At 37.3% G+C, this 26,667-nt stretch overlaps 4 protein-coding genes across 10 annotated transcripts; 1 reads left to right on the forward strand and 3 right to left on the reverse strand.

The window, feature by feature from the left end:
* Nucleotides 1-637: 637 nt before the first annotated feature.
* LOC127794337 (cationic amino acid transporter 5) lies at nucleotides 638-2,933 on the forward strand. Its single transcript, XM_052325349.1, has 2 exons — nucleotides 638-1,190; nucleotides 1,302-2,933. Exons 1-2 carry the CDS (start codon nucleotides 914-916, stop codon nucleotides 2,684-2,686), a joined length of 1,662 nt encoding a protein of 553 aa, XP_052181309.1. The 5' UTR covers nucleotides 638-913; the 3' UTR covers nucleotides 2,687-2,933.
* LOC127794336 (pentatricopeptide repeat-containing protein At4g20090) lies at nucleotides 2,586-8,038 on the reverse strand. 2 transcript variants are annotated; one of them, XM_052325348.1, is made up of 2 exons: nucleotides 5,277-8,038; nucleotides 2,586-2,708 (listed from the first exon to the last, which is right to left on the reverse strand). In XM_052325348.1, exon 1 carries the CDS (start codon nucleotides 7,665-7,667, stop codon nucleotides 5,706-5,708), a length of 1,962 nt encoding a protein of 653 aa, XP_052181308.1. In that variant the 5' UTR covers nucleotides 7,668-8,038; the 3' UTR covers nucleotides 2,586-2,708; nucleotides 5,277-5,705. The 2 variants fall into 2 exon arrangements, with proteins under 2 accessions (XP_052181308.1, XP_052181307.1); XM_052325347.1 differs by having other exon boundaries at nucleotides 2,586-2,738.
* Nucleotides 8,039-9,035: 997 nt separating this feature from the next.
* Nucleotides 9,036-16,604, reverse strand: LOC127794338 (uncharacterized). Of its 4 annotated transcripts, none has more exons than XR_008021641.1 (8): nucleotides 16,409-16,597; nucleotides 16,104-16,253; nucleotides 15,482-15,658; nucleotides 14,787-14,875; nucleotides 14,640-14,704; nucleotides 14,265-14,367; nucleotides 9,671-9,871; nucleotides 9,036-9,377 (listed from the first exon to the last, which is right to left on the reverse strand). XR_008021641.1 is itself a non-coding variant. In XM_052325350.1 (8 exons), the coding sequence occupies exons 1-8, from the start codon at nucleotides 16,524-16,526 to the stop codon at nucleotides 9,252-9,254; spliced, it is 939 nt and encodes a 312-aa protein (XP_052181310.1). In that variant the 5' UTR covers nucleotides 16,527-16,589; the 3' UTR covers nucleotides 9,036-9,251. The 4 variants fall into 4 exon arrangements, 1 of the variants encoding a protein (XP_052181310.1); XM_052325350.1 differs by having other exon boundaries at nucleotides 9,761-9,871; nucleotides 16,409-16,589; XR_008021643.1 differs by lacking the exon at nucleotides 9,036-9,377 and adding an exon at nucleotides 10,214-10,569 and having other exon boundaries at nucleotides 9,808-9,871; nucleotides 16,409-16,604.
* Nucleotides 16,605-17,557: 953 nt separating this feature from the next.
* On the reverse strand, nucleotides 17,558-26,130 carry LOC127795158 (vacuolar-sorting receptor 6). 3 transcript variants are annotated; one of them, XM_052326653.1, is made up of 13 exons: nucleotides 25,601-26,116; nucleotides 23,516-24,208; nucleotides 23,337-23,425; nucleotides 23,089-23,158; nucleotides 22,157-22,240; nucleotides 21,974-22,050; nucleotides 21,811-21,892; nucleotides 20,798-20,880; nucleotides 20,599-20,662; nucleotides 20,353-20,481; nucleotides 18,260-18,363; nucleotides 18,033-18,157; nucleotides 17,558-17,935 (listed from the first exon to the last, which is right to left on the reverse strand). In XM_052326653.1, the coding sequence occupies exons 1-12, from the start codon at nucleotides 25,902-25,904 to the stop codon at nucleotides 18,038-18,040; spliced, it is 1,899 nt and encodes a 632-aa protein (XP_052182613.1). In that variant the 5' UTR covers nucleotides 25,905-26,116; the 3' UTR covers nucleotides 17,558-17,935; nucleotides 18,033-18,037. The 3 variants fall into 3 exon arrangements, with proteins under 3 accessions (XP_052182613.1, XP_052182612.1, XP_052182611.1); XM_052326652.1 differs by having other exon boundaries at nucleotides 18,025-18,157; nucleotides 23,337-24,208; nucleotides 25,601-26,130; XM_052326651.1 differs by having other exon boundaries at nucleotides 23,337-24,208; nucleotides 25,601-26,127.
* Between the last annotated feature and the right edge of the window lie 537 nt (nucleotides 26,131-26,667).

The raw sequence follows: 26,667 nt of genomic DNA on the forward strand, positions 1-26,667 counted from the left end.
TATTAAATTTTATGAAAATAAATCACATGAATTCTTATCTTGAACTTTCAAGATAAATATATCTCTTATCCATTCGGATAACTTATCTTGAACTTTTCAGATAAATTATCTTGATATAGTCTTATTTTATTCATTTTAATAAGCACTACTTTAATAAATAAATTCAGTAATTGATTATACTTCTTGGAAGAATGGAACCATTTCTAGCCAATGCTCTAGCCTCATTCATTCCATACAATCTCATTATTTGTAGAGAGAAAAAAAACGAACAAACAAACAAAAGCATAATAATCCGTGAGCTTACCTCAGTTTGAAATGAGTCCTTTTGGTTTGAGCCTGCAAATTTCACTAATCAAGGGACCTGTTTTGATGTGGCAGCCTGCAGTGCACAACCACGGTAGATGTAGAAAACAATTAACAGAACGGCTCGGCATAGACAACAATTATTGGACGGCTGCAAATTTAAGCCAACAATTGTTGGATTTTTCCGAAGGAAAATTGGTGAATCCAACGAAAATTTCATTATCTTGAGAGCTACCCATTTTGGATATGACATCCAGACTGACAAGCGATTGTATATATGCAAGAGTATGATATCCCGCCAAAGGAGGAGGAAAAGCAAGTGACCTTTTAGTTTTGAGAAGACGACAAAATGCACTCTGTTAAATCTAAGCCTCACCTTTCCAGGGAAGACCACTGTTCTGGATCTATTTCATAATTTCAACGTGATGCTTCAGTATCAGAAGCAGAAACTGAAATTTCTCAAATAAGATGTTCACTTTCTGAAGTAACAAGTAGTTATTGGTTCACCACGAATTTTTCGGATAGAAGCATTTTAACCTTTTTGCATCCCATTGCTTGTCTTCACCATCAACCAACAGAAATCAAAGGGGGAAAGGCAAGGGAGCAAGGAATGGATTCAGTCTCAGGATCGAATGGTACAGTCCAACCGAAAAGCTATTGGAGATGTAGCAAACAAGATTTTTTCCCAGAAGAATCTTTCAAAAACTGGGGGACATACCGATATGCACTCTCACAAATATGGTTTCGGTTCAAGGACCGTCTTGTAAGTCGATCTCATGATGCCAATGAGCTTGGGGAGCTACGAAAACAAAGTGAAAATGACATGAAACGGTGCCTGAACTGGTGGGATCTTACCTGGTTTGGTTTTGGCGCTGTCATTGGTGCAGGTATCTTTGTGCTCACAGGACAAGAAGCCCGCTATCATGCCGGGGCATCTATTGTTTTATCATATGCGGCTTCAGGTGTTTCAGCAATGCTTTCTGTTCTATGTTATACAGAATTTGCAGTAGAAATTCCTGTAGCTGGTGGGTCGTTTGCTTACTTGAGAGTAGAACTTGGAGACTTTGCAGCATTTATAACAGCTGGAAACATACTTCTTGAAAGCATAATTGGAAGTGCAGCAGTTGCTAGAGCTTGGACCTCTTACTTCACAACTCTTCTGAACCGGCCTTCCAACTCCCTGCGCATACATACAAATCTTAAAGATGGGTACAACCTCTTGGACCCTATTGCCGTCGTAGTCCTAGCAATTGCATCAACAATTGCCATGATCAGCACAAGGAAAACTTCATATTTAAATTGGATTGCATCTGCAATAAACACTATTGTGATTTTGTTTGTGATAATTGCGGGTTTTGCTCATGCCGACACATCCAATTTGACACCTTTTTTGCCTTATGGTGCAAAAGGGATCTTCCAAGCAGCAGCGATCGTGTACTTCGCTTATGGAGGATTTGACAATATTGCGACCATGGCAGAGGAAACAAAAAATCCATCCCGAGATATACCACTAGGATTGCTTGGGTCAATGTCACTCATCACCATCATATATTGCTTGATGGCACTTTCATTGAGCATGATGCAGAAGTATACAGACATAGATCCCAATGCAGCCTATTCTGTTGCATTCCAGAGCGTGGGGATGAAATGGGCCAAATACCTGGTAGCTCTTGGAGCTCTCAAGGGGATGACCACTGTTCTTCTAGTTGGGGCACTGGGGCAGGGACGCTATACAACTCATATTGCACGAGCCCACATGATTCCACCATGGTTTGCACTTGTTCACCCAAAGACAGGAACCCCAATAAATGCTACTCTCTTAATCACCATTTCCAGTGCTTGCATTGCTTTTTTTTCAAGCTTGGATGTTTTAGCAGATTTACTATCCGTGAGTACGTTGTTTATCTTCATGATGATGGCAGTTGCACTTCTTGTGAGAAGATACTATGTAACAGGGGTAACTCCTCCGACAAACCTTTCGAAGTTAGTTATCTTGTTGCTGATCATTATTGCTTCATCCATGGGGACTTCAGCTTGCTGGGGATTGAACCCCAATGGTTGGGTTAGTTACACCATTACCATTCCTCTTTGGTTCTTCGGCACACTAGGGATTGCAGTGCTTTTGCCGCAGCAGAGGACACCAAAGGTATGGGGTGTCCCACTTGTCCCATGGTTACCATCCTTGTCAATTGCAACAAATTTGTTTCTCATGGGATCTTTAGGGGCTGATGCTTTTATAAGGTTTGGCATCTGCACCATTGTAATGCTGGTTTACTATGTGCTTTTTGGTCTCCATGCAACTTACGACATGGCCCATGGGCAAAATAGCCCAGAACCCACGAAGGTCACTGAGGCAAACAGCATAGGAAGCGCAGGGCCTTGAAATGACAGACATCTCTTATCAACTGTAGGCAAGGATCCTTGATTAGTACCACCTAGCAATTGTTAAACAGTAGTGATTGAAAGCTCCCATGATGTCTTTCATGAGATAAAGTTTCATAATGTACTAGTTGCTGGAGATAAAAATGTATTCCATTCCTAGAAATGGATTGATATAGCTGATCCTACATAGTGGGATAAAAGCTTGATATGTTATTGTACTCCTAGAAGAGAAAGAGGAATTTGCTCTCTCTCTCTCTCTCTCACACACACACACACACACATACACGTGTGTTGACACATGCATGTTATGAGTGTGACCTCAGTTCATCTTCACAAAGGTATACATGTACCCTTGCATTCACATAACAATAAAATTGATATCTTGAAATTGGCACTAAAAAAGCCATTAAATGAGTTTGATTTTAATCACCAAAAGATATCATCACTTCTTGTTCTCATGATTTGGGTCGCCAATTATTTTTCAAAAGAAAAGTCCACGTAGAAAACTCCAAACCACAAAAGAGTCTTGGTGGTGGGACGAAGAGGTACAAGAAAAAATGATAGGGATATTTTGAAATGTTTTCTATTTTGATTTTAAAAATAAAATTTATATTAGGTTTTATCTTGTTTTGTTTTGATTTATCATAGTTGTTTAGAAGATAAAATTATATTTGATTTTAAAGATTATAATCATATTTTATTAGTTATCTTTAGATAGGTTATCTTTTAATTGCCTATAAATAGGCAACATAATGTAACATTTTATTTAGCTATGGATGATTGAATGATATGATTTCTCCTTGAGTAGGGATATTTTTCTATTTTGATTTTAAAAATAAGATTTAGATTATGTTTTATCTTGTTCTATTTTGATTCATCATTGTTGTTTAGATAATAGTTTTTTTTTATTTTTTTATTTAGGGATTAGATAGAGCTATATTTGATTTTAAAGACTATAATCATATTTTGAGTAGTTGTTATCTTTAGATAGGTTATCTTTTAATTGTCTTATAAATAGGCAACATAATGTAACATTTTATTCAGCTTTGGATGATTGAATAATATCATTTCTCCTTGACTCTCTCTCTCTCTGTGTTCTCTTCTTCTACTTCTTCTTCTTCTTCATCTCTTTTGTTTCTTCCCTACTTTCTACAATTATATCTCTCTCTCTCAGCTATTCCTTCTTCTTGGCTTCTTCTTCTTCTTAATCTCTTATGTTCCTATGGTCCCACATCAAATTTGGTATCAGAGCAAAACTCAATTCTGAATTTTCAGCAGCTTCCATCAGTTCTACATCACCAAACCATCATTGTCATCAGCACACATCAATATCTTCACTAACAGCCACACAAAGTTCATGAAAATGAACATCACCATGGCAATGGCAAAGAATCACTAAGCCATCAAGCCATGGAGGCAGCAAGTTTATCTTACTTTGAGTTAGTTGGAGATGACAACAATACTCAACTCCTAATGACACAAGTCTAGATTCACAAAACTCGAGGGCGAGTTTTTCTCCCACTCAGGGAGAATGATAGGGATATTTTTCAATCATTCGACTAAGACAAGGATAGAGAGAATTAGAAAGGAGGAATTTGAATCTCATTTCACATGATAATCCCATCCTCTTGTAGTATCCCTTTTATAGGCATAGCTGGCTGCTAACTGCATTAATAACAGCACCCACGTGCTCCTAACAATTTGCAAAATATCTCCTAACAAACTATTATAACCCTATTACAATATTGCCCCTCTATTGCTCCTAGGGTCATGACAGTAATCTTAATTTCCAGACCTTTCTCTGAAACCATCCACTTGAACCTACATGTTTTTAAACCAAAACAGACTCACTTTCAATTCATATACCTCCACAATCAAGAAGAATGGCAGCACATCAGGAGTTGATATTGATAATAAACTTTGGAAAGTATTGGGAAAAAAAGTCTCTCGCCTTGTAGAGGAATGCTTATGATCAAAGGCACACTCTTGATTGTGGATGAGTATGCAAAGCTTTCCAACACTTAAACATCAATCTAGTAATGGAAGACCAAGTTTGTTTCTCCGCTGAAGAATGACCTACACTAAAATCTCTGCCAAAGCACCATGAGACATTCCTTTTAAAACCAATATCCATGCCTCGTTCCATCTTTTCCCTACCTTCTCTCTAATCACTGCATGAGTAGGGGCCCTCCTGTCTTGTTAACATAATGATGTGCACTCCACTCACAACACTGATAACATATATTAGCATTCACTGAAATATAATGTTATTTCACTTTTTTAATTCCTTGATTTGTTGTCTTAGACAACAACCAAAGGTCATGGTATAATAGATCAATAGACAAAGATGATATACGCATAAAAATAAAAATTGAAGAAAAAGAATTTCCAATATAATTTGATTACTTTCCAGAGGATATACCCATCACTTCCTAGTTATAATCGAAGCCTGAGACTCAACATGTTGATACCATCAAAAGAAATTTGCAAATCGTGTCTAAAACATAAAATTTTGATTTGAGAGGTATAAATGGTTTGAAATTATACTCATAACTCAGTGTTACTTACAGTTTTCATAAGAGAAATCTTACCTGAAAACCAACAGAATATATCCTCTAGCATGTCAATAGCAGTTCAAATTTTCCTTGGTTTGCAAAGTTATCAAACAGCCTTTCCAAGTAGAGGCCTATAGGGTGTCCACAGTGCAAGACTCCCTGCTTTGTGAGAACCAAGGAAGAGTGGTGTATTTGTATTCAGTCTTTCCCTTGCTTTTTTGCAAACAAGCTATTTCCACAACTTGAACCCATGACCTTCTTGTCACAAAGGAGCAACATTATCATTGCTACCAAGGGTCCCCTCTCCAAGTAGAAGCCTTTAAAGGAGGAAATTTTTAAAGAACCAATTCTACAGTTTTAGTAGCTGCCACAATTCTATGAACTTTTATAGCATATCACATGTCAATAAAGAACTTGGCTCCCATCTTTGGAGGTTCAGCTTTTATCTCAATGCTTTCATGAAAGTCAGCAGAACAGGTCACTCCAGCACTTGTCAATAGCTGCTTGAATCTTCCTTGGCTTGCAAATTTCTTGAACAACCATTTCCCAAGTAGAGGCCTTTAAAGGAAGAAACTTTTGAAGCATCACTTCTACAATTTTAGAGGCAGCTGCAATTCTCCGACGCTTGTACAAACGTGCCACAAGTTCTTCAAGAAATTGGCTCCCATCTTGTGGAGGGTTCAGCGTCTCTCTCAAAGCTTTCAAGAAAATGTTGCATGTGACCAAGTCAGGATCACAACCTCGATCCAACATAATATTTAGAAGATTAATGGCATGTGAAATACTGCTTTGCTTGCACAAGGCATGGAAAAGTATGTTATAGGTGATTACATCGGGTTGAGAAGTAGAATTGTGGCAAAGCATCACATTGAAAAGTTTCAATCCCTGTTCAACTAACCCAGCATTGCAGAGGCCATTTATCATTGAACTATAACTCACAACATCAGGCATGAATCCTCTGCCTAACATTTTCTTCCACACCATCATGGCCTCCCTAAGTTTCCCATCTTCGCACAGGCCATTAATAAGTACACTATAACAAACCTCATTATCCAGACAACTGTTGTTTTCCATCTCTTTCCACAAAAGAATTGCTTTATGGCTATTGCCTGTTTTGAAGAAACCTTTCATCAAGGAGCTATAGGCGTAAGCATTGGGCATACAATGATTATTCTCCATCTCAGACAGAATTTCTTTAGCTTCATCAGGTTTTCCTTCACGGCATAAACCATCTATAAGTGCACTAAAAACAACAGTATTGGGTTTGCACTGTTTATCCAACATTTCTTTCCACAATCTTATTGCCTCTCCAGATTTTCCATCCTTGAACAGCCCACTAACAAGTGTTGAGTAGACATACTCATTCGCATGATAACCTCTTTCCTCCAACAAAACCAACAATTGGAGACCATCAAGAGTTCTTCCTTGCTTAACAAGCCCATTGATGATTGTTCCATAGGTAACATCATTAGGAACACATTTACTCTGTACCATCCTCTCCAAAAGACTGATTGCCTTGCCCAACTTGCCTTTCAGACAGAGACCATGTATAAGGGTGTTATAAGTCACTTCATTCGGAACACAACCTTTGAGTAGCATGTTTTCCACCAGCTTTGCTGCCCGGCCCATGTCACCCTTCTTACAAAGCCCGTGAATCAACACATTAAATGTCACAGAACTAGGGAAACACCCCTCTATTTGCATCTCATCCAACAGGGACACTGCTTCATCAATCCTATCCTCCTTGCACAACCCATCCATCAGAGTGCAGTAAGTAAACACGTCAGGAGCACAATTCCGTGGCGGCATTTCCCTAAACACCTCAACAGCTCTATCAATCAGTCCTAATTTACACATAGCTTTTATAACCAAATTGAAAGTTAAAACATTAGGTGAAATGTTGTTATTACTGACAACATCCGCATGAAACTCCAATGCACGGTAGTACATGCGCTCTTGAATAATCACATTAAAGACCGTGTTAAATGATCGAACAGTTGGTCTGCATTGGAACTCATCCTCCATTCTGTAAAACAAGTCTACAGCTTTTTCGGGTGAATGCGCTTTCCCGTAGGCTCTAAACACAGGAATGAAAATCTTCTCTATAAACACTCTGCGTTCGCGCTTCATGCGATCAAAAACTCTCTGCAACGACCCGAAATCGCCAGACGTTGCGCAGTTCTCGACGAGAGAATAGAATGTGGAGTCACCCAATTTATAAGGACCCAATTTGGGTCCCGCCTTGAACAATTCGTCGGAGATTGGGGGCTGAATATGGTCTCCGTTTTCGGGTTCATTTGGGGAAGTTCTGGTGGGCGAAATGCTGACAACTGAGAAGTTGACTCGAGCTGAACACAGAGAGAACTTACATGGGACAGGGGAGAGCTTCCCACGGAGCCGTGTTCGGATCGAGTTGGTGACGGGCATACCGAGTTAACTCGGTGTTTGAACAAAGGGTAGCGAGCTCTGAGGGACGTGGTGGCGTTGATTGAAAAAACAGAGAGCTTTGAAGAGAGAGTGCCGAATCTGGCAATCCCTGCCATAATCATCAGTAGTCCACCTCTTGTAACAAAAAGGAAAACCTGACGAGTATTACAGAACCAACAGAAGAAGAATATCGATCGGAGTCCATCCCCGTCCAATTCATAATTTCTTCGCCTTCGTCTCGGATAATCCCTTGCTTTCATTCACACCGTCTTAACAATTTTTGAACCCGACACGTCTCAAAAATAAGCCCGAGACAATGTAAAAGAAAAAGAGAGCAAGGTTTCGTTTCTGGATAAATTTTTTGACGTTTAAATTAATTATTATGTTTAAGAATGATATAATAATAATATCATTATAATAATAATATAAAAAGAATACAATAAATAATGTACCTCACTTGTTAAATATTAATTTTGATTTGAATTTTCTTAAGACAATATGAGAGGCCATACTTTTTTTTTGTTTATATTCAAACTAAAGAGATGCATATTCTCTATAATAAACTTAAATACTTATAATTGTGAATAGATCTAAATAAAGACGGGCGCTAAGACACTTGGGTAGTCCATTTGGTTACATATTCGGCGGCATGTTGTGTCCCTTACTATGTGATGCAATGGATTACATTATAACCCAGTTCTCTTGAACTTAGAAAAAAAAAAAAAATTGCTGTTTTTCTGTTGCTAAATACACTTAATTTGTTTGTAGTTGCAATAGGTCATCAGAGTCCTCAATGTTGGCCCTTCCAGCAATGGTAAGGACACACATGAAGCTAATTTAGGCACGAAACAAAAAAAAAAAAAAAAAAGGTTATCCTTTACCATATTGCCTTCCATTGGTTGTCACGTGCCCTGTTTGCAACTTGTAGTTTATTCTATTCAAAAACTTGACTGCTATTATTCATTATTGTCCAGAGTTCACATAATTTTGCATTTTTTGTATGAGGTTACTAAACCTTACCATTACCAATTATCTCTTACCATTATTTTCGTGATATTTTATAGAATACAGTCTTAATATTTTACAGTCTTATGCCAGTTTTTCCAACAGACAGGATCAAATATGAATTTCAAGAGAGAATTGTCCCAAATTGAGCAAGGCAAACCCCCTTATCCCACTCATTAAATTAGGCTCAGTAGAAGCCAATTTCATGTTAACCTTGTTCCTTGCACTGCATCAGGTATCATTCATTCAATTAACAATACCTTGCTAAGCTGAGCTTTAGTGATAGGTATTATTAGCCCATTTCACCCTTAAACCGAGGTGAAGCTTAATATTGGTCAACTAGCCCTCAAAAGGGGAGAGAGAGGCTACTCAAACCCATACCAAATGCAACTGGATATCGACAATGGGAGGGGGAGGCCTCAACACTCAAAAAGAGTCTGAATCGTATACCAAACTGGCTTAACGAGCCTCTTAACTATTGGAATAAGCAACCATCTAGTTATTTTATGGCACTAAATATCTTATGTTTTCTTGTTCATAAACTTCATTAGGGCATTCAAATGATGGAATTATTAGACTTCAAGCAGCTGCCTCGGATGGGGAAGATACCGACTTCAGAGCGTAAACAGGATCTCCTACCCTGATTATCTTTTCCTTCACGTCAGTAATGGAGTCGGAGCAAACTAAACATTGTCCAAAATAGACCTGCAAAATGATTCAAAACATAAGTTTTTTTTGTTATCTCAAAGATACTCCTAAACTTATAATTTCAAGTTAAATTGAATCTCTGAAATTTTTATTATTTCAATTACACTCATGAATTTATTATTCTCAACAAATTTGTTAAGGTGTGCAATTGAATAAAAATTACATAATTTAATAGTGTAATTAAAATAATAAAAAATTTAAAGTTGCAATTGACTTCAAATTATGTAGTTCAAAAGTGTTTTTAAAATAACAAAAAAAATTCAAATATCTAAATGAAAAAGAATGTATACGCGAATAAAATATGTATTAGCCATGGGGCTATGCATTTTGTTAATGTTTGAAGAAATATGCTATCCTGTGGCTGTATGATTCAGCCTCACCCTGCCGCGCTGTTTCTTGTTTGGACGAAGAACTTCGTCTGATCGGAATGTCCTAAGAGTTTCATTTGGTTCAGAGCCAACAGCTGCTGTTTCTTGATTAACTGTGGGAACCTGAAAAAAGAATGAAGAACCCTAATTAGAATAAATTTTTATTTAATAATTATCCATAAATAATATTTTTAATAAAATATTAAAGGATTGACTTTGATAAATAAAATTGAATATTTTTATTAATTTTGAGTAATTGGGATTACTTTCTTTCTTTCTTTTCTTTTTTGGTGTGGTTTGAGTTCTGCATTAATTGATATATGAGCCGAAGTCATGAATGCTTTTAAAGGGGTTTAGTAAAGTTTTCTGAAAAACTTATAGAAACTCAACTACCTTCATCCCCCCAAGTCCATTGTAGCAATCAACCCATTGGTAATCCAGTGTCATTGAAGCTATCGGAATCACCTGTTCGGTCAGACAACACCAGCGAACCAATCCAGAAGCTCCGCCCTTCTTTCTGTTTGTTCACTGCCACTGAAGATATTCAAAACCAGCAATAGCAACGGTGTCGGACTCCTCAACCAGCAACATCAGAAAACCCTAGCCGCAGAAGCCATCACCGTCGGGATCCTTTGCTGACCTGAACCCCAAGTGACAGTCCCGCGGGGGCCATAACAACTTTCGATCTTCTCCAACAAAGCAGCTTGGCATCATCAAAATCCTTCACGGTTCTTTGTTTTATGCTTCTGGTCCAACAGACGCCTTCCTCGACGGCAAAAAGTTCGGGCAACATTGCCGCTGCCGTCACCACCCGAAGCTCTCTGCAACAGCCAGATTTGTCGCGATTTGATCAGGGGCACACAATGTGAATCCTTCGTTGCTTGTTACTTCACTGTAAGCCTAACCCTACCCAATTTCATCATACTGTAACCCGATTTGAGAACCAATACCCATACCCGATCCATTAAAAACCCAATAACCCGCAACCCAATTACCTAACAACTTGCCCCAATAACTCACCCGTTCAGCACAGCCCAACCACAATTACACAACCCACTTTTGCTATGAACCCGGCCACTAGCTACTCTAGTCTACGGCAGGAAAAATGTTTTCTACCCAAAATTAAATTCAACCTTGCTTTGTGTCACGACTCTACGGTTTCTAGGGTTTGAATAGGAATTTGAAGAAGAAAGAACAGAAATGGAGGGAGAAAATAGAATGGACAGAAGGAGAATTTGAGAAGAGAACAGAAGGGTTTGGATGAAGAGAGAGAAATGACAGCGAGGGGATAGACCGATTTCATTCAATTCATTGATGATCCTCCTATTACTGCTCTCTAGCAACAACCATAACTATTTCTCCAAAGTGAAAATAACTATTTCTCCAAAGAATATTGGCAAAATATTCAACGTAATTTTGAGAGATTAGGTGAGCCTTTCAGCACTCGGTAGGCCTTAATGAAGCAAAAGTTAAAAAAGAAATACCTATCCTCCTTCCATAAGGAACAGTTACAACAACTACTACTAAATCTAAAACAGTCCAATTTAAGTGTAACTGAATACTTGACCCAACCAGAAAATATTCTTATTCGATATGCTTTAGACAAGGATTACTTTTTTACAATGCAAAGGTTTATGAATGGATTGACGATGGACATCCAGAAAGAGATTATGTTGCACTCTCCTGAAACTGTAGAGGAAGCCTATCATAAAGCATTGTAGATAGAAAAATACATTAAAGCTCCTCCTGTTCGTCGAGTGTCCACCCAATTACCTGACCCCCATCCATTAAGGTCCTTTCCTCCACTTTCCTTTAGAGGTACTAATATCAGTAGGGCAGGTCCTTAGCCTCCAGGGATAGCTTTGCTAGGAATAGAAATTTTCCTTACAATAATTCCCAACCTAGTACTTCCCATCCTCATAATCGTTCCATTCATAAGAATGGTCACATAGGTGTTGTCCTGAGCGCATCCTCATAACCCTTCTATTCAATCCCACCATTGTCATAAGAAGGGTCACATAGCTGTTTGTTGTCCTGAGCGCATCTTAACTCTAAGCAAGAGCAAGAACTTACTAATCAACTTGAGGATGAAGATGGAATAGTTAATCCATTAGATTTTTCTAGAGGAGAGGAAGAGATTGATGATGATCTAGATTTTGTCGAAGAGGTTAACATTGAGAGGTTGTACTGACTTCCATGATAATGAATGGAAACACACTAGTATTTTCCAGACATGCATTAAGAGTGGTGAGAAAACTTGCATACTAGTTATTGATGGGGGTAGCACCGTGATTGTAGTTTCTAAGTCTGCAATTATTTGACTCGCCTTAAGATAAAATCACATCTAAAACCATTTAAAGTTGCATGGGTGAATAACACAACTTTACCTATCATTGGGAGATGCCTTCTTCCTATTCAATTGGGTGATTATATAGATGAGATTCTTTGCGATGCTTTACCTATGGATTTTGCCCATATCCTTTTAGGTCACCCTTGACTTTATGACATGAGTGTAGTTCATTATGGAAAAAATAAATACCTATGTCTTTAACTATAAGGGTAAGAAACCCACATTGATCCCTGCTACACATTTTAGTAGAGGCACTAGGACCACGCCCAAGCAAGCACCGCCAGTCCCTAGTAAAAACACATTCATTTGATAGCTCCTAAGGCATTTAAAAAATTGTTAAGAAAGTGGATATGGGTTAGCCATTATAGCTAAGGAGTCCATTTTGAGTCCCTTGAGAGTTTGGAGTTTCTATCTAGGATGAAACCATTGTTAGAAGAATTTCCTAATATCATGCCCAATGAGGTCCCTAGTGGCCTACCACCTATGAGAGATATCCAGCATGCCATTGATCTAGTTTCCAAGTCTCAATTACCTAATTTGCCCCATTATAGGATGAACCCAAAAGAGTGAGTTGAATTGAATAGGAAAGTAGAAGACCTTTTGACTAAAGGATTTGTTTGACATAGCCTTTGTGCCGTCCCTGCCCTTTTAACCCCTAAAAAAGATGGATTTTGACGAATGTGTGATAGTAGAATCATTAATAAAATCACCATCAAATACAAACTTCTCATTTCGAGATTGGATGATATGTTGGATATGTTGGCCGGTTCTAGTTGGTTTTCCTAGATAGATTTGTAGAGTGGGTATCATCAAATTCTACTCAACTTGGAGATAAGTGGAAAATTGCCTTCCATCCCCAAACTAATGGACAAACTGAAGTGTTGAAATGTAGTTTAGGAGATTTGCTTAGGTTTCTTGTAGGCAATAAGCCTGGTAATTGGGATTTGGCCTTGCCAACTGTTGAGTTTGCCTATAACAACTTTGTTAATAGGTCCACTGGAAAAAGTCCCTTCAAGATTGTTTATGGTTACTCCCTTGCACCCCTATTGATCTTATACCCTTACTCCAAATGTCCAAATTTTTTAGTTTGCTGAGAGTTTTACCCAACACATCCATGACTTACATGTTGAGATTAGAAGAAAAATTGCAATGAGTAATGTTGACTATAAACTTGCTATTGATGTACATCGTAGGGTGTGGGACTTTAATGAAGGTGAGTATGTCATGGTTTATATTCATTCAAAGTGCTTCTCCAAACATTCCTCATGCTTGAGCTAATGGCCCATTTCCTATCATTTGCAAACTTAGACTTAATGCTTATTTACTCAACTTACCTCATGCTTATTTTCAATGTGGAAGATTTAACTCCTTACTTGGCACATTTGAGCATCCTCTCCTGCCTACAGTGTTCTTGCAGGTCACTAGGTTCCTTGTATCCCACGCATATCGCAACAAAAGGATGTGATTGATGTTGTGCTTAATGATGAGATTGTGACTTCTCATGGCAATGGTTATTAATGATTTCTTGTCAAATGAAAAGATTGACTAGATTTAGATAACACTTAGATTACTAAAGAGGATTTTTGAGTCATAGATCCCCGAGCTTTTAGTTTTGGAGTGGTATTTACAATCCAACTCATCGAAGCTGAGTTCTTTTCAACTAGGAAGACTGATGAAGATCATTGAGACAAGAAGCAATATTTTATGCATAAAAGTAGAAATTAATATTGTTTATTGTTTTATTAATTTTTTTATTGTAATTTGTTTCCTAAGTTTGTTTTAATTTCTTAATTTCCTAGCATCCTAATTAGATAAGGATTACCTTTATAATTATAATTTGATTATACTAAGGAATCCTAGTTAAAATAATTTCTATCAATTAGTTGTCTATAAATAATTCTTTAATGAAGTATTGAAGGGCAGATTTTGATAAATAATATTGAATATTACTATTGATTTCGAGTAGTGGGGATTACTCTTGTTTCTTTGTTTGGGTTATGCATCATAAAGTGAATGCACCAAATATAGGCTTTAAGAACTAATCAAACTTGCCATGTTTCCATTAAAAATGCACCGAATACAGGATTTAAGAAATGAATGGAAAATCTGAATCATTTATGAAAGAACTTATCAAACTTGCCAAGGAGGAACTCAAGGTAACTTTACCTTGCAGCGGTAGCATAGCAGGACACTATGAAATGTGAGCTTATTAATATTGATCTCCTTCCATAAATCCTCAGAAAATGGTTCGCAGCCATCAACAAGGATACTGTGAAATTTAAAAAAAAAGAAAAAAAAAATGCAAGTATTAGGCCATATTACATGCCAAGTCAACCGAGAAAGAAAAGGGTTCTTGAATGGAGTTTGTATGTTTCTCTCTTTTTATCCCTTCTGTGTTGCTGAGAAGATGTCTATGCCTGTAAAGCACCTTTGGGTTGGTTGGCCATTCTACATTAGAAGTCAACTTCATGTGTCTGGCCAATGTTATGCATGGTTTAAAAACAAAATGTTCTATGAAATATATAAGTTCCAAACATGTACTTTGGTCTGAAGCGGTTGGCTGATACAGGCTCCTTAAGAAGCTTATTCAGTTCATCCAAGGATCCCTGTGAAAAAGACAATTACCAAATCCAGGTCAGACACTTGTATTCTATAGAAGGGTTACTCCAAAAGAAAATGTTAAATAACCTGGGATAAAATGAGGAACTGAGTAGCATCGGAAAACATAATTTTGTATCCATGAGCATAATTAGGGTCAACGGCCCTTGTCTCATTTACTGCATAGCAAGCAAACAAACAAACAAATAATCACTATTTATTTGAATTGCAAACACCATGATGCAAGAATATTACACAGTAACACGCTAAAGTAAAATAACAGAGTTCCAGGATAATGTTTACATACTTCTAGAACTGTGGAAATCCAATTCAAGGAAATATGCAACTTGATCTAAGATTCTACCTATTTTGGAGAATTCAAAATAGTTGTTGGATAAAACACGAAGGTGACGTGCTTATTGTTGTGGGGCTAAGAGATGAGAAATCTGCCTCTAGATTATGATTTCCCAATAAACAAAATAACACGCTCCAGAAATTTCTTAGCAGAAACATGATATAGACATAGTTTCAATGTTTAAGACATTACATTCTAACTTGTTGCTTGTTAAAAAAAGAAAAAAAAAAACATGTGCCAAAAAGAAAAAGAAACGCTTATTTGTTTACCAGCCAAAAGAACATTCTTTAGAGATTATGTTTCAGCCACCAAATAGAACCTACAAACAAGTCTGATTCATACAAGAAACAGAATATATAGATAGACTCATTCTTTGTTCAGGGAAACACAAACAAGGTTCTAAAAGCAGTTTCGATGATTTGAGTGCTACCTTCGTTGAAACGCACTAGGTGACATGGTTTCTGAAGAAAACTTGAGAACCATTTTGATGGTTCATCCCCCTCGTCAAATGCAGAGCCAGACCAATCCCACAGGGAAACACCGTCAGAAGTTTCACGCGGTTTACTCAATGGAACTTTCAGCACATCCATTCCAGGAGCCCGGACCACTGAGGGAGGAAATAAATATTACTGGCTAAAGCACACCAAAAACATAATACATGCCTAGCCATCCTAGCCAATCAGGATTGTTTATGAAGGTTAACTTTGCTATTCCTAGGTCCTTTTTCATATAGAAAACTATAAACAGATGGTGTAAACATCTGTGGACGATAATTCATCTGATGTAAACTTTTGTCTAATTGGGAAGATCGCAGTTTCATACTCTGAAACTCAATTCCAGGATATGAAGCAAGAATGTGAACATCTTCATAAAGCAATATGAAATTCTGCAAGATTGGGAGAGTTTTTGATGGTCATAGTTTGGCATCTATTAGAAATGGAGAAGCTGTTTAGAGTTCTAATAAAAAAATTGAACTTTCTACAATAGACCAAAAAAAAAAAAAAAAGCTGCAAACCTTAAGTGTTTTTATTTTTTATTTTTTTAAGCTTTACCTAAATAGGAGTTGTTACTAGGCTCCCAATCCTCACAGAATGCCTCAGTAGGCAACTCTACTTGAATCAGAGCAAGCATTGGTTCAACTCTTTGTGTAATGGCCCTGCCTTTAGAACTGATGACCATCCATTGTCGATCCCACCGAAATCCTGTTGCAAACAGAAAAGAACCTCGGTCGAGTTCCACAGCAAGTTCGAGAGAAAAAAAGAACGATTCGAGTTTTAATTTCGAGAAAAATTGAAGACAATTGTGCATCCATTAGCTACAAAACAAAAATCAGGGAAAGAAAGAGAAGAGAATGAACCAGTGGAAGAGAGGGAGGCTTCAGAGACAGAGATTCCGCGGCAAGATTTGATCGGGTAGATGAAGAGCGATTTCACTCGAGCGGACACCGCCGCCGCTGCTGATTCAGGCTCGGCCATTCTTCAGTTGCTTCTCTATCGATTATCCATTGACGGTGGTCTTTTATTGAGGGGAAGGGGAAGGGGTTTGTCGTGGAGTGGAGTACAGTGACACGTGGAAGCGACAGGCTTCTCCAGGCAGAGCAAACATTCAAACCTGGAGCCATTTGGAGATGAGAACGAACCGTCAATGACTGGACTACCAGGTAGCCCATATATATATATATATATATATATGCATGCACCCACATTTCCCTACTCGGATAAAATGGTTGACAAATACACTTCAAATAACAAAATTACTCCCGTATTAATTGTAAATTCATCCTTCCTGTCCTTAACTGCCTCCCCTCTCCTTGATTCGTCGTTGCATCCTCATCATCGCTGTCACCTCCCCATTGTATCCTCATTGCTTGGCCATTACCACCTCTCTCTAATTGGGGCTTTATCTCGAATACGGATGAAACCTGATCAATTCTTATTTACCGTAAACAGGGAAGAGAGAGTAGAGAGGAGACAATAAATAAGTGGATTTGTTTCATAATTTTACATGTATGTAAGATTGTGTAAATCTGTATGTATATGTAGCACGATTCTCGATACAAAAAAAAAATACAATATAATTGAATATTTCTGTAGTTAAGTTTTTATTAGAAAACTTCTTGATAATTTTATAAAATTTGATAATTTTATTAATATGGAATTAAGAAGTATGTTTCATATTATTTCTTTAATTTAATAGATCTCGAGATCAAAAACTTTAAAAGAGATATTTGTGTGCAAACTTTTAAATTTATAAGTTTTGAATGAAAATTACTTTTTTTATAATACTTTGCTCTTATTTTACCAAAAAAAGACTTCTCACAAGCCAAAACTATGAATGATGTTAAAGTCAAATAAATAATTTTACCTTTACTGTGACGGTCACCCCCGAAACTTATATTTTAAAAATATTTACATTATTTTAAGAATATTTTCTGTAAAATAAACGAAGTAAGAAAGAAAGCCATAAAAAAAAACCAGAGGAGAAATTGCAGGATACAGTTAGCAAATGAAGAAGTAAAGACCATCCTCCACTCACTGTGGCATCTTATTATTGTACATAACTCGTTCGATTTTGTACATGCATTTGCATTGACAATGTCGTACACGTCCTCAACATTATTCTTCTCTCTCTTTCTTTCTTATCTATTTGTGGGCTATTATAAGACTCAACTACAAGTCTTCATTTACATCTCATTAACTTACTTATACAATGTAACAAGAGCAGAGTCGGTTCTTTAGAAGAAATTCCTGGGTAAGGGTCATTCACAATCCCATCCTCGCCAGAATTCTAAGATGAAACTGAAGGTTTCCCAAATCCCAACTAGCAAAATCCACCCCCCTTGTGAAAGGCTTTCGTTTAGCCGTGATTGCCCGAGCTTCTGTTTCTGCAGAAATGAAGGATACACACACATCCATTAGTGAAAATAAGTACGAGCAAAATAAAACTGAGTTGCTCAAACAAGAGCGCAATTACCTGCCTACCTTTCTCATACAGATGAACCATGCCGGAGAGGTTCAGATTCATGGTGCACAACTTGATTGCCGTGCTGGTTGTCAAGTGGCATGTACTGCGACATGATAGCCATAATTTCCGAGTCCATGTAAGACTGCAAGAAGAGGAAACGTTTTAGGTAAGCGAGTTATTTGATCATTTACTAATGGATGAATCAGAACACTAAATAGATCAGTGAATCTCCACCAAACATTACCCTGAGCCTGTATTTGTAGAATATATAACCAGCGATACCAGCACCAGCTACAGCCGCTAGCACCAATATGGTAAGGAACCATCCAAATTTTGATGCATTTCTTTCTGTACAAATGGATGAACAAGATCAAAACACGGCTGGCTACTGATTTTACTTTCTCAACATGTAGCAAATATCTCCTATTCCTATTATGTCATCTGAAGGCAAAGACTACCGCTTGATCTTTTGCAAACATTTGCAGCGTACATTGACATCATGCAAAAAGTCCTACTGTGCTTATAATTAGAGTTAAAACAGAGCTGAAAGTTTGGGAACCTAGAATGGTTATTACAAGAATAGAAGACCATTAAAGATGCAGATGCAAATGACATAGGAAGACAGAATCCGTCCAATTTTATTGTCTGAAATAGATTTTGTAGGATAAGGAAAAGGCTAATTGCTGAATAGAATAGTTACTGACTTCTCTTGAAATAAGCTAGAGTTGCACTTAGATGTGATGCTGTTTTGAATACTATCCCCATAGCTGGGTCTACCGGCCATAAACTAAAAAGGTTTTTGTTGAGCCTAGCGGGTTATCCCCCATTTGGTCTTAGTAGATGTTCCATGTTCAAACTGATATGGTAACTAGACCCATTAAGAGGACAAATATTGGGACTTAGTAGATGTTCTGTGTTCAAATTTATATTGTAAATAGACCAATTAAGAGTACGCATGTCGATCCCGGATGGGATGTAAAAAGAATGTAGCTAATCAAGTTCGAGCTGTCAAAAGACTCAGTTAGAAGTCCGCTCATGCTGGTTGACCAAATTTACAAACCAATTCCAATTATAAAGAAAAAAAGAAAAAAACTTACCTATTCCTTGGTCTTGGAACTCAAAGCTTAGAGCACATAAGATCTTATGAAAAACCAAGGGGCCATTTGAGAAAGCTTTCAGCTTTCTAGTTTTAGCTCTCATTTTTTTTTTGGCCTAGTTTTCATTTTCATTAAAAAAAAAAAAAAAAAACTTAGCATGTTATTTGACAACTATGATTTGCTTTTATATTTGTGTTTGATTTTTTTTTTCTTATTCTTGAAATATTTTTTTTTTTCTCAAAACCCTTCCGCCACCTATGACTGGGGTTGCCAGTGACTCCCTTGCCAAGTTGTCGACATGCCAACTACTCCAAAAATTGCACCTCTCAGAGATTTTTGGGACTTGCCAATGTGGTTTGAGATACCGGCAACCACTCCAATGACTTTTTGGTGACCTTGGTCACTGTCAATGTGAGAGCAAGAGAAGGAAAGAAAATAAAAGCGCAATAAAAAATTGAGAAAACAAGTTTTTCTTGTTTCAAAAATTTGAGAAGTTCTAAAAATTTTCAGTTTCCTTGAAAACAAAAACAAGAACCAAAGGTGAGTTTTTGTTTTTATTTTCAGAATAAGGAAAACAAAATCCTGCCAAATGGGCCCCAAGATCCTTCTCCGTGAGCACAACTAGAGCCTCATTCATGGCTGCTCAAAATACTTCAGGTAATAAACAGATTAGGCAAAATGTTCGTTTCAGATTAAGCAAGCAGGAACCCACAACTGAACTTAGGTCAGCCTGTTATTAAGCTTGCTCAAGGGTTAGTTTTGTGCTGGAAATGAGGTTTTCTTCAATTACTACAACATATGAGTGATACCTCAAGGACCAGTGAGAATGGGTGGTTGTGAGGAAAAAAATAACGTGTTGGGAGTATCTATTTTGCAATCTTCTTCACATTTTATTTCAATGTTTTCTCTCCATAGAATAGGTTTTGAATGAACCATTTAAATTTTTTTGCAAGCTTTGCATGATATAGATTGTGCATTTTTCCTCTTGTTTTTCTTTCTAATTAGTAATTTCAGCCCTAATCTTGATCTCGTCGTCATAATGAAATTAAAGAATGGCAAAGAAAACAGGATAGCATTTATACCTAACAAGCCCATATTATCTCTAGTACGACTTACAAAGGGACATGAATGTGCAATGATGCACATAATAACTAATGCATCCCGTGGATGAAACATAGATGCCATCAAAACTTCCTCAAAACAGGATCATTTAGAATCTTCGATAAAAGAATTATCTTACCGATACATGTGTCTTGTCCCTCTATGTATAGCTTGTTGCCATCACATTTGCAGTCATATCCTCCCCATGTATTCTTACAGGTGCAGCCATTACATTTACAGGCTAGACCTTCCTTGCATTCATTAATATCTGATGTAAACAAGAAGCCAAAAGTCATAATTTTGGATATAATTGCTAAGCATATAAATTTTACATGCATACAATTGCACAAAATTCTCTGTCTTCCCAGAAAATAAAGAAAATCACCTTCACATGTATGACCGTCACCACGGAAACCATGTGGACATTGACAACCAGTTAGGACAGACTCCTGTTTCATGTAAATATGACAGCTTACAGTGAGAGAAATAACCCCCAAAAGAAAAGATAACGAAACATATTGTATAGCATAAAAATTAATGATAATGTTTGCAAAATCAAAAGTGATGAGACGATGCTACTGAACTGAGCAAGCAGATAAAGTTTTCCCATTTTTAGTTTCTGACCAGCAACCTCCATTGTTTACTGCACACCTTCCAGGACCAACAGCTGCCAGACAGAGAAAGACAGCAAGGAACAGAGTTATATATTCTGGATAATTTGTAATTATAGTCTGTGAAGGGTATAGCATTTTAAACTTCCTAAACAAACAAAAAGAATTGGGCAGGTGCAGCAGTCAACAAAGGAGCAACATCTAAAGGAATGAAAATTCCACTTATATGAGTACATTCTGCATTTTTTTCTAACAGATGGCAGGACATTCCCTCCTTATCTAGTTGTTCCTTAGTCATTCCAGGAGTTCAAAGAATTTTCCTTCCACGAAATTTACACTTCAAGGAAGCTGAACAATATATCCAAAACATGCTACCAGAAGAGTTGTATATTCGAGTAGGCATACTTTAAGTTGTTCAGGGATCTTTCTTAAGTAGCAATCTACCGATCCCGTGGCAGATTCGAATAAACCAAGTCCATTTTTGTCACAACATCAAGTGGCCCAAATATTACAGTTTATATGTGAATAGGTTTGGTTGCTGCAAAATAATATGAAAATTATTGAAAGCATTTCAATGCTTAAGGATGATTGTGAAACTCTTGCACCTAATGGAGGGTGAGTCTCTCTCTCTCGCATTGTCTTATTTTCTGTCCTTTTTCCTGATATTTTTTATACATCAAGATTGGCACATTCCATCAATAAAATATTTAATATATGACCCCTTCTGTAATGTTACAAAATACACTACAAATACGTTGTTCATAGAACCCATACACCATTCTTCTTGCTCTTCAGCCACCACCTATCTTTTACATTGAAGCCCTTAAACTGCCTGAGCTGTTCTTTGTTGCATTGTTACGTTTGACAAAATTCTTTACACAAGTATTATTTTAACATATAAGTTTATCAAAACTTGTCCAAGTTAGAACACTGATTATAATTGAGAAAAAGGCATGAAAAGCTTTCTTTTGGGGAGAAATCTGTACCTTGACAACTTGTATAACCATCTCCTCTATACTGCACACCATTCACCAAAGGGCACTCACAAATTCTGCCCCTATACGTGTCCTACAGAAAGACAGGATCTGGTATAAGTAATAGGACCAACACTATGAGTGCTGTATAGGCCCACCAATCAATTTTGCATACCTTGCAAGCAGTTATATTAGATTTTGTGTCCTGCCAGCAGCCACCGTTCCTTTCAAGACACTCATTAGTTTCAAGATCTGTAGAAGTTATAAAAATGATAAAAGGTGGGTACAGATACATTTGATAAATTTCATGCACTAATCATATCAGTACAGGCTAGAAAAGCATAAAATGATGGCAAACCTCCACTTAAACATACTGTAGGCTCTGTAGCCTCCTCAAATCCGGCACATATGGCCTTCAGCACAGCAGTTCTGTCCAATTTTCCTTCACAAAAGACAAATAAGACTTTAGGAGATGGTGATAAATTGCATTTCAGATTATAAACAATAGAAGGCTACATCAGCCGAGTACTACAAAAAGGATTATAGAACCACTTTGTTTTTTAAGCTTAGATATTGGGTGAAGACTTGAGAACTAATTGAGAATGGAAAGGATTGTAAATCTAAAAGGTTGAGAGAAATTTGAGGGAAAATGAAAAACTGAATTGATAGTGTAAAAGTAAATTGCTAGAATCAACCGACAGGCAGAAATCAACAAACTAAGGAATCAAATCAAGGTTTCTAAAGATTCAGTTACATATAAACAGGCTTCAATCAACTATGATAAAATTCCACTAGTCACTTAGATTTTAAAGACAATTAATTAGCCTTCATTTTAAAGCATGCTGACATGGTGACTCATGATTGTTATATTGTCTTAGAAGTAAAAGAAAAGCAGGAATGGATTTATTTTGTGCTAGCCCTGGTGGAAAAGTGCACGTCATTGGTGAAATGAAAAAAAAATAAAGAAAGAAAAGAAATGAAAAGAAACGTAACTTTCATGTCAAACTCAACAAAAACATACAGCATTTGTATCTTACTGAAAGAAATCAGTTAGACAAATCATAAACATAGTGAATTACTATCTCATTCATGCATAATGATCTAACAAAACATGCCTACCACATCTATCCTCCCCATACGCAATTCCATGTAACCGTCAATACAAAAATTCAAATCTTTTCAACAATACCAATATAGCAAGCTAATGGAGTAAAAGTTCTTAGCAAAAACAAAAAACAAACAAAAAAAGCATAATACAATAATGACCGTACTAGAAATTATTTAACAGACCTCGGTACTGAATATCATTTACAACCAATGTTGGCAAAATGGTAACGTCACCTCGAGATCCATGACCAACCTAGAATTTGGAATCAGAGTTCAGTTAAGTTCATATAGTGCAGAAACTGAAATCTTTTAGTTAAATATTGCCTACCAAGTGACTATAAATGCACAGTGCACTAGTAGAAAATACGATCTAACGTGGTTGTGTGGAAGGGACAAAGACAAGAAAGCAGTGAATTTGAGGAAGTACAAACCTGACGTTCTTGCTCAATTTTTAGGACTTCATTTTCTGCGTCTGCTTCTGGTTCACCCATGCATTTCTTTATCTTCTCAATTGGTAGATCTAGTGGATCAGAATCAAATATCAGTAAGGATTCAATGGAACAAAGAAAAACTTGATCATCGACAAAGCAATTTCCTGAGTAGTACTTACCAAGTGACTTCATGACATCTTCAGCACATTCTTTGCTATATCTCTTTCGCTTCATGGAACACCTGATGTGGAAATCTGACACATAATCCCACCAAACCCAGGAGCGGTTGCTCTCATTGGCAACTCTATGCACACATAACTGCCTCAAGTTCTCAAATACCACATCCTTCCCTTGATAACCCTCTCCAAAATCCTGCTCTGGATCAGGTGCACAGTACCTCCCATGGTTTATGCACTGTGATTGGCACTGACTGCTAAGGATGAAAGGCTTAGGGCAATACCAAGTTATATAGTGCGGTGTGAACTGTGTGTAACCACCCTTCTCAAGAATTTGGGCATGGCCTTTGAAATTTTTAATGAAATTCATCTGCTCATCACATCGAATTCCACACTCATCATTGCTGTTAGTCCACAACTCATACTCAACCCTCTTATCTGGGTGGGGCATTGACTCAGACCAGTCTAATTTTACCACAACTTCTTCACCCTTCTTTAGTGCACTCTTCAAGGTCTCACCAAAGGATTGTCTTATTAAGGCTGATGGAATCCCAATTTTCTCAATGTATCCATCTGCATCAGAGCTTTCCTCTGGAGAATCCATAGTTATCAGAGGCTCATCTCTGGTATCAGCCACCAACACTGCTGCAGCCCCTGCCTGTTGCCCATTCCATACCTTCAAGGCAAAGTAGCAATCTACAAGCAAGGGGGAAAAAAGAGCAATTCATTTGCTGACATGAAACTCATGCTTGCATTGGTTAATTCATCAAACAGAGTTAAGCCATTGTTGATGGCTAGTACTGAATAAAACTGTCTAAAGCTATTTGAAGACTGTTGACAGTTACATCCTAATGTGAGATCAAGGGTATTTTGGGAATAATTAGCGGAGCATATTAGGCCCATTGGATATAAAGCATGGTTTAACTGTCTAAAATAGGTAATAATTCCAATGAGACTATAAATTAAGGGAGAGGAAAAAAAATGGGCTAAGTCAATTGGTGGAAGTTGCATGATGGACCCTATTAGGTAGGGTCATCTTGATGGGTTTAATCCAAACTGGCTAAATTCCAAACACAACTAGATAAATGAGAAAACCAATTAAGGAAAAATTCTAGTTATGACATAAAGAGCCTCCTTGCAATTTCTTGTAGAAGGGTCACTGGATCAAGTCTTGAGAGGGCAGGGTTCAACACATACTAACAAGTCAATGCATAATATCCTCTCCCAGCTTCATTGTACATTTAATATTCCAAGAAACTGAAGAAGACAAAGCATTCTAAAAACGAGTGGCTCCAGAAGAGAAGTCAATGGTGCAACCTGAGAGAGAGAGAGAGAGAGAGAGAGAGATTGATTTTTGCAAGTCTGATAAAACTGCCTTAACATCTGATTGATGGATAAGCTGATAAGCCTCCACAAAAGGAAAGGAAGTAACAAAAAAAGGATTAAAAAAAGAAAAAAGAAAAAAGAAAAAAGAAAAAAGAAAAAGCAGTGGGTTTTGTGGAAATTAATTGGATGGGAAAAAAAAATCAACTAACTGAAGAGTTTTTGCACATAAGAAACCAAAGAGTACGATCCAGCCTAAATAAAAACACATCTGTTATATCTGTCAAGCATAATTAGAAGCATAGTTACGGGAACGGGAAAAAGGCGAAACCACTGAAAAAGTGGAGTAGATAATCTAGGCATCAATAAATATTTCCAAAACCCAATTCATTGAGGTCGCAGTCATCAATCAATTCAAACAATCAAGTGAAGCAAGAAAAACCAACAACTGTTCATTTCTGGAAACTACCCTTAACCTGATAAAATAAAAAAATATAAGGGGGCAAAACTGAAAACCCTCTGTAATTGTCATCGTCACAACTCTGGATAATCGGTCAATCGTGCCCTCATAATTCTAGTTATCAAATCATAACACACTCCTCAGAACCTGGTTACAAATTAATGAGTTGTGGTCCTTAACAACTAAACCGGAAATGCCTCTGATTAAATCAAATCTATAATCACAATCAAATCAAATTGGGTTTTAGATGATAAACTCAATTTGTATCATAACATAATTCGAGAATTTATCTAAAAGTTGCTTACCTCCACGATCGACGAGAAGAATAGTGAAGCGGGAGGATTTTGGTTTAAAGGGCTTATCGCCGTCGAAGGGATTGCAACCGGTGGCGCCCTTTTGAGGGTAAATAACAGAGCCGAGCATGGATCCTCCATAGTCGGGCACGCCGAAGTTGGCTATGGAGCCGTCGTGCTTGGAGCGAAGATCGTAGGGGTGGAGAATGCTTATGCTATTCTTCTCTACCACGAATCGAGCACGTGCAGGGCGAATCAACAAGAAGAATAAGGTGGTTGAGAGAACCAGCAACGAGTGGTTCCAGAGAATCCCCATATGGGTATTGATTCTGCTGGGGATTTGGAACCTGTTTGGGTTCTGAGAAAATGGAGAGGAAGAGAAAAGGGTGACGAGTGTGGCGTAGCGTAGACTGCAAACAAACGGTCTCCGGGTGGAGAGGGGAGGGAACTACAACCGCCCCTACATACATCAGCCCCAGGGAAAGATAAGAGAGCCTCTCTGTGTCTCTCTCAAAAAGTCCGTCTTGACTTACTTTGTAGGCCAACTTCTCTGTCTTCGCTGTGTACATGACGTAAAAGAAACGATAGAAGACCTCGGAGAGAGACGGAGAGAGAGGTGGTGGACGCAGTCAGCGGAACCACCTCTGATAGAACTTCCCAACTTGAAACTCACGGCGCCAACCCCTTTAACCTCTCTCTATTCTTATATATAAGTTATTAAACCAAATCAAAATTATTAAATGGGAGCGTTAATGGCATATTGATTAATAGCGTAAGCCAGTTTTTAGAGTCACTGCAATCAACGAACAACTTCCAGTTAAATTTGTCCTCTTTCTCATATTCTTTATAATAAAATATTAGTTTATTCCATCGCTCTCTCCATCTCACAACTTGCAACATTTTTATTTAAAGGGCAAATACTTAAAAAAAAGAAGTCAAATCTTTTCCCAATTTTATAATTTTTTTAAATATTTTAATTTTAACAATTGTACACTAATTGATTTAATTGAGGATAATTTTATTTAACACCTGAAATTAATTTAAAAAACATATGTCATTACTACTAACCTGACAAATCA

This window comes from Diospyros lotus, chromosome 2 (genome assembly GCF_014633365.1).
Source record: "Diospyros lotus cultivar Yz01 chromosome 2, ASM1463336v1, whole genome shotgun sequence".
Lineage (NCBI taxonomy): Eukaryota > Viridiplantae > Streptophyta > Magnoliopsida > Ericales > Ebenaceae > Diospyros > Diospyros lotus.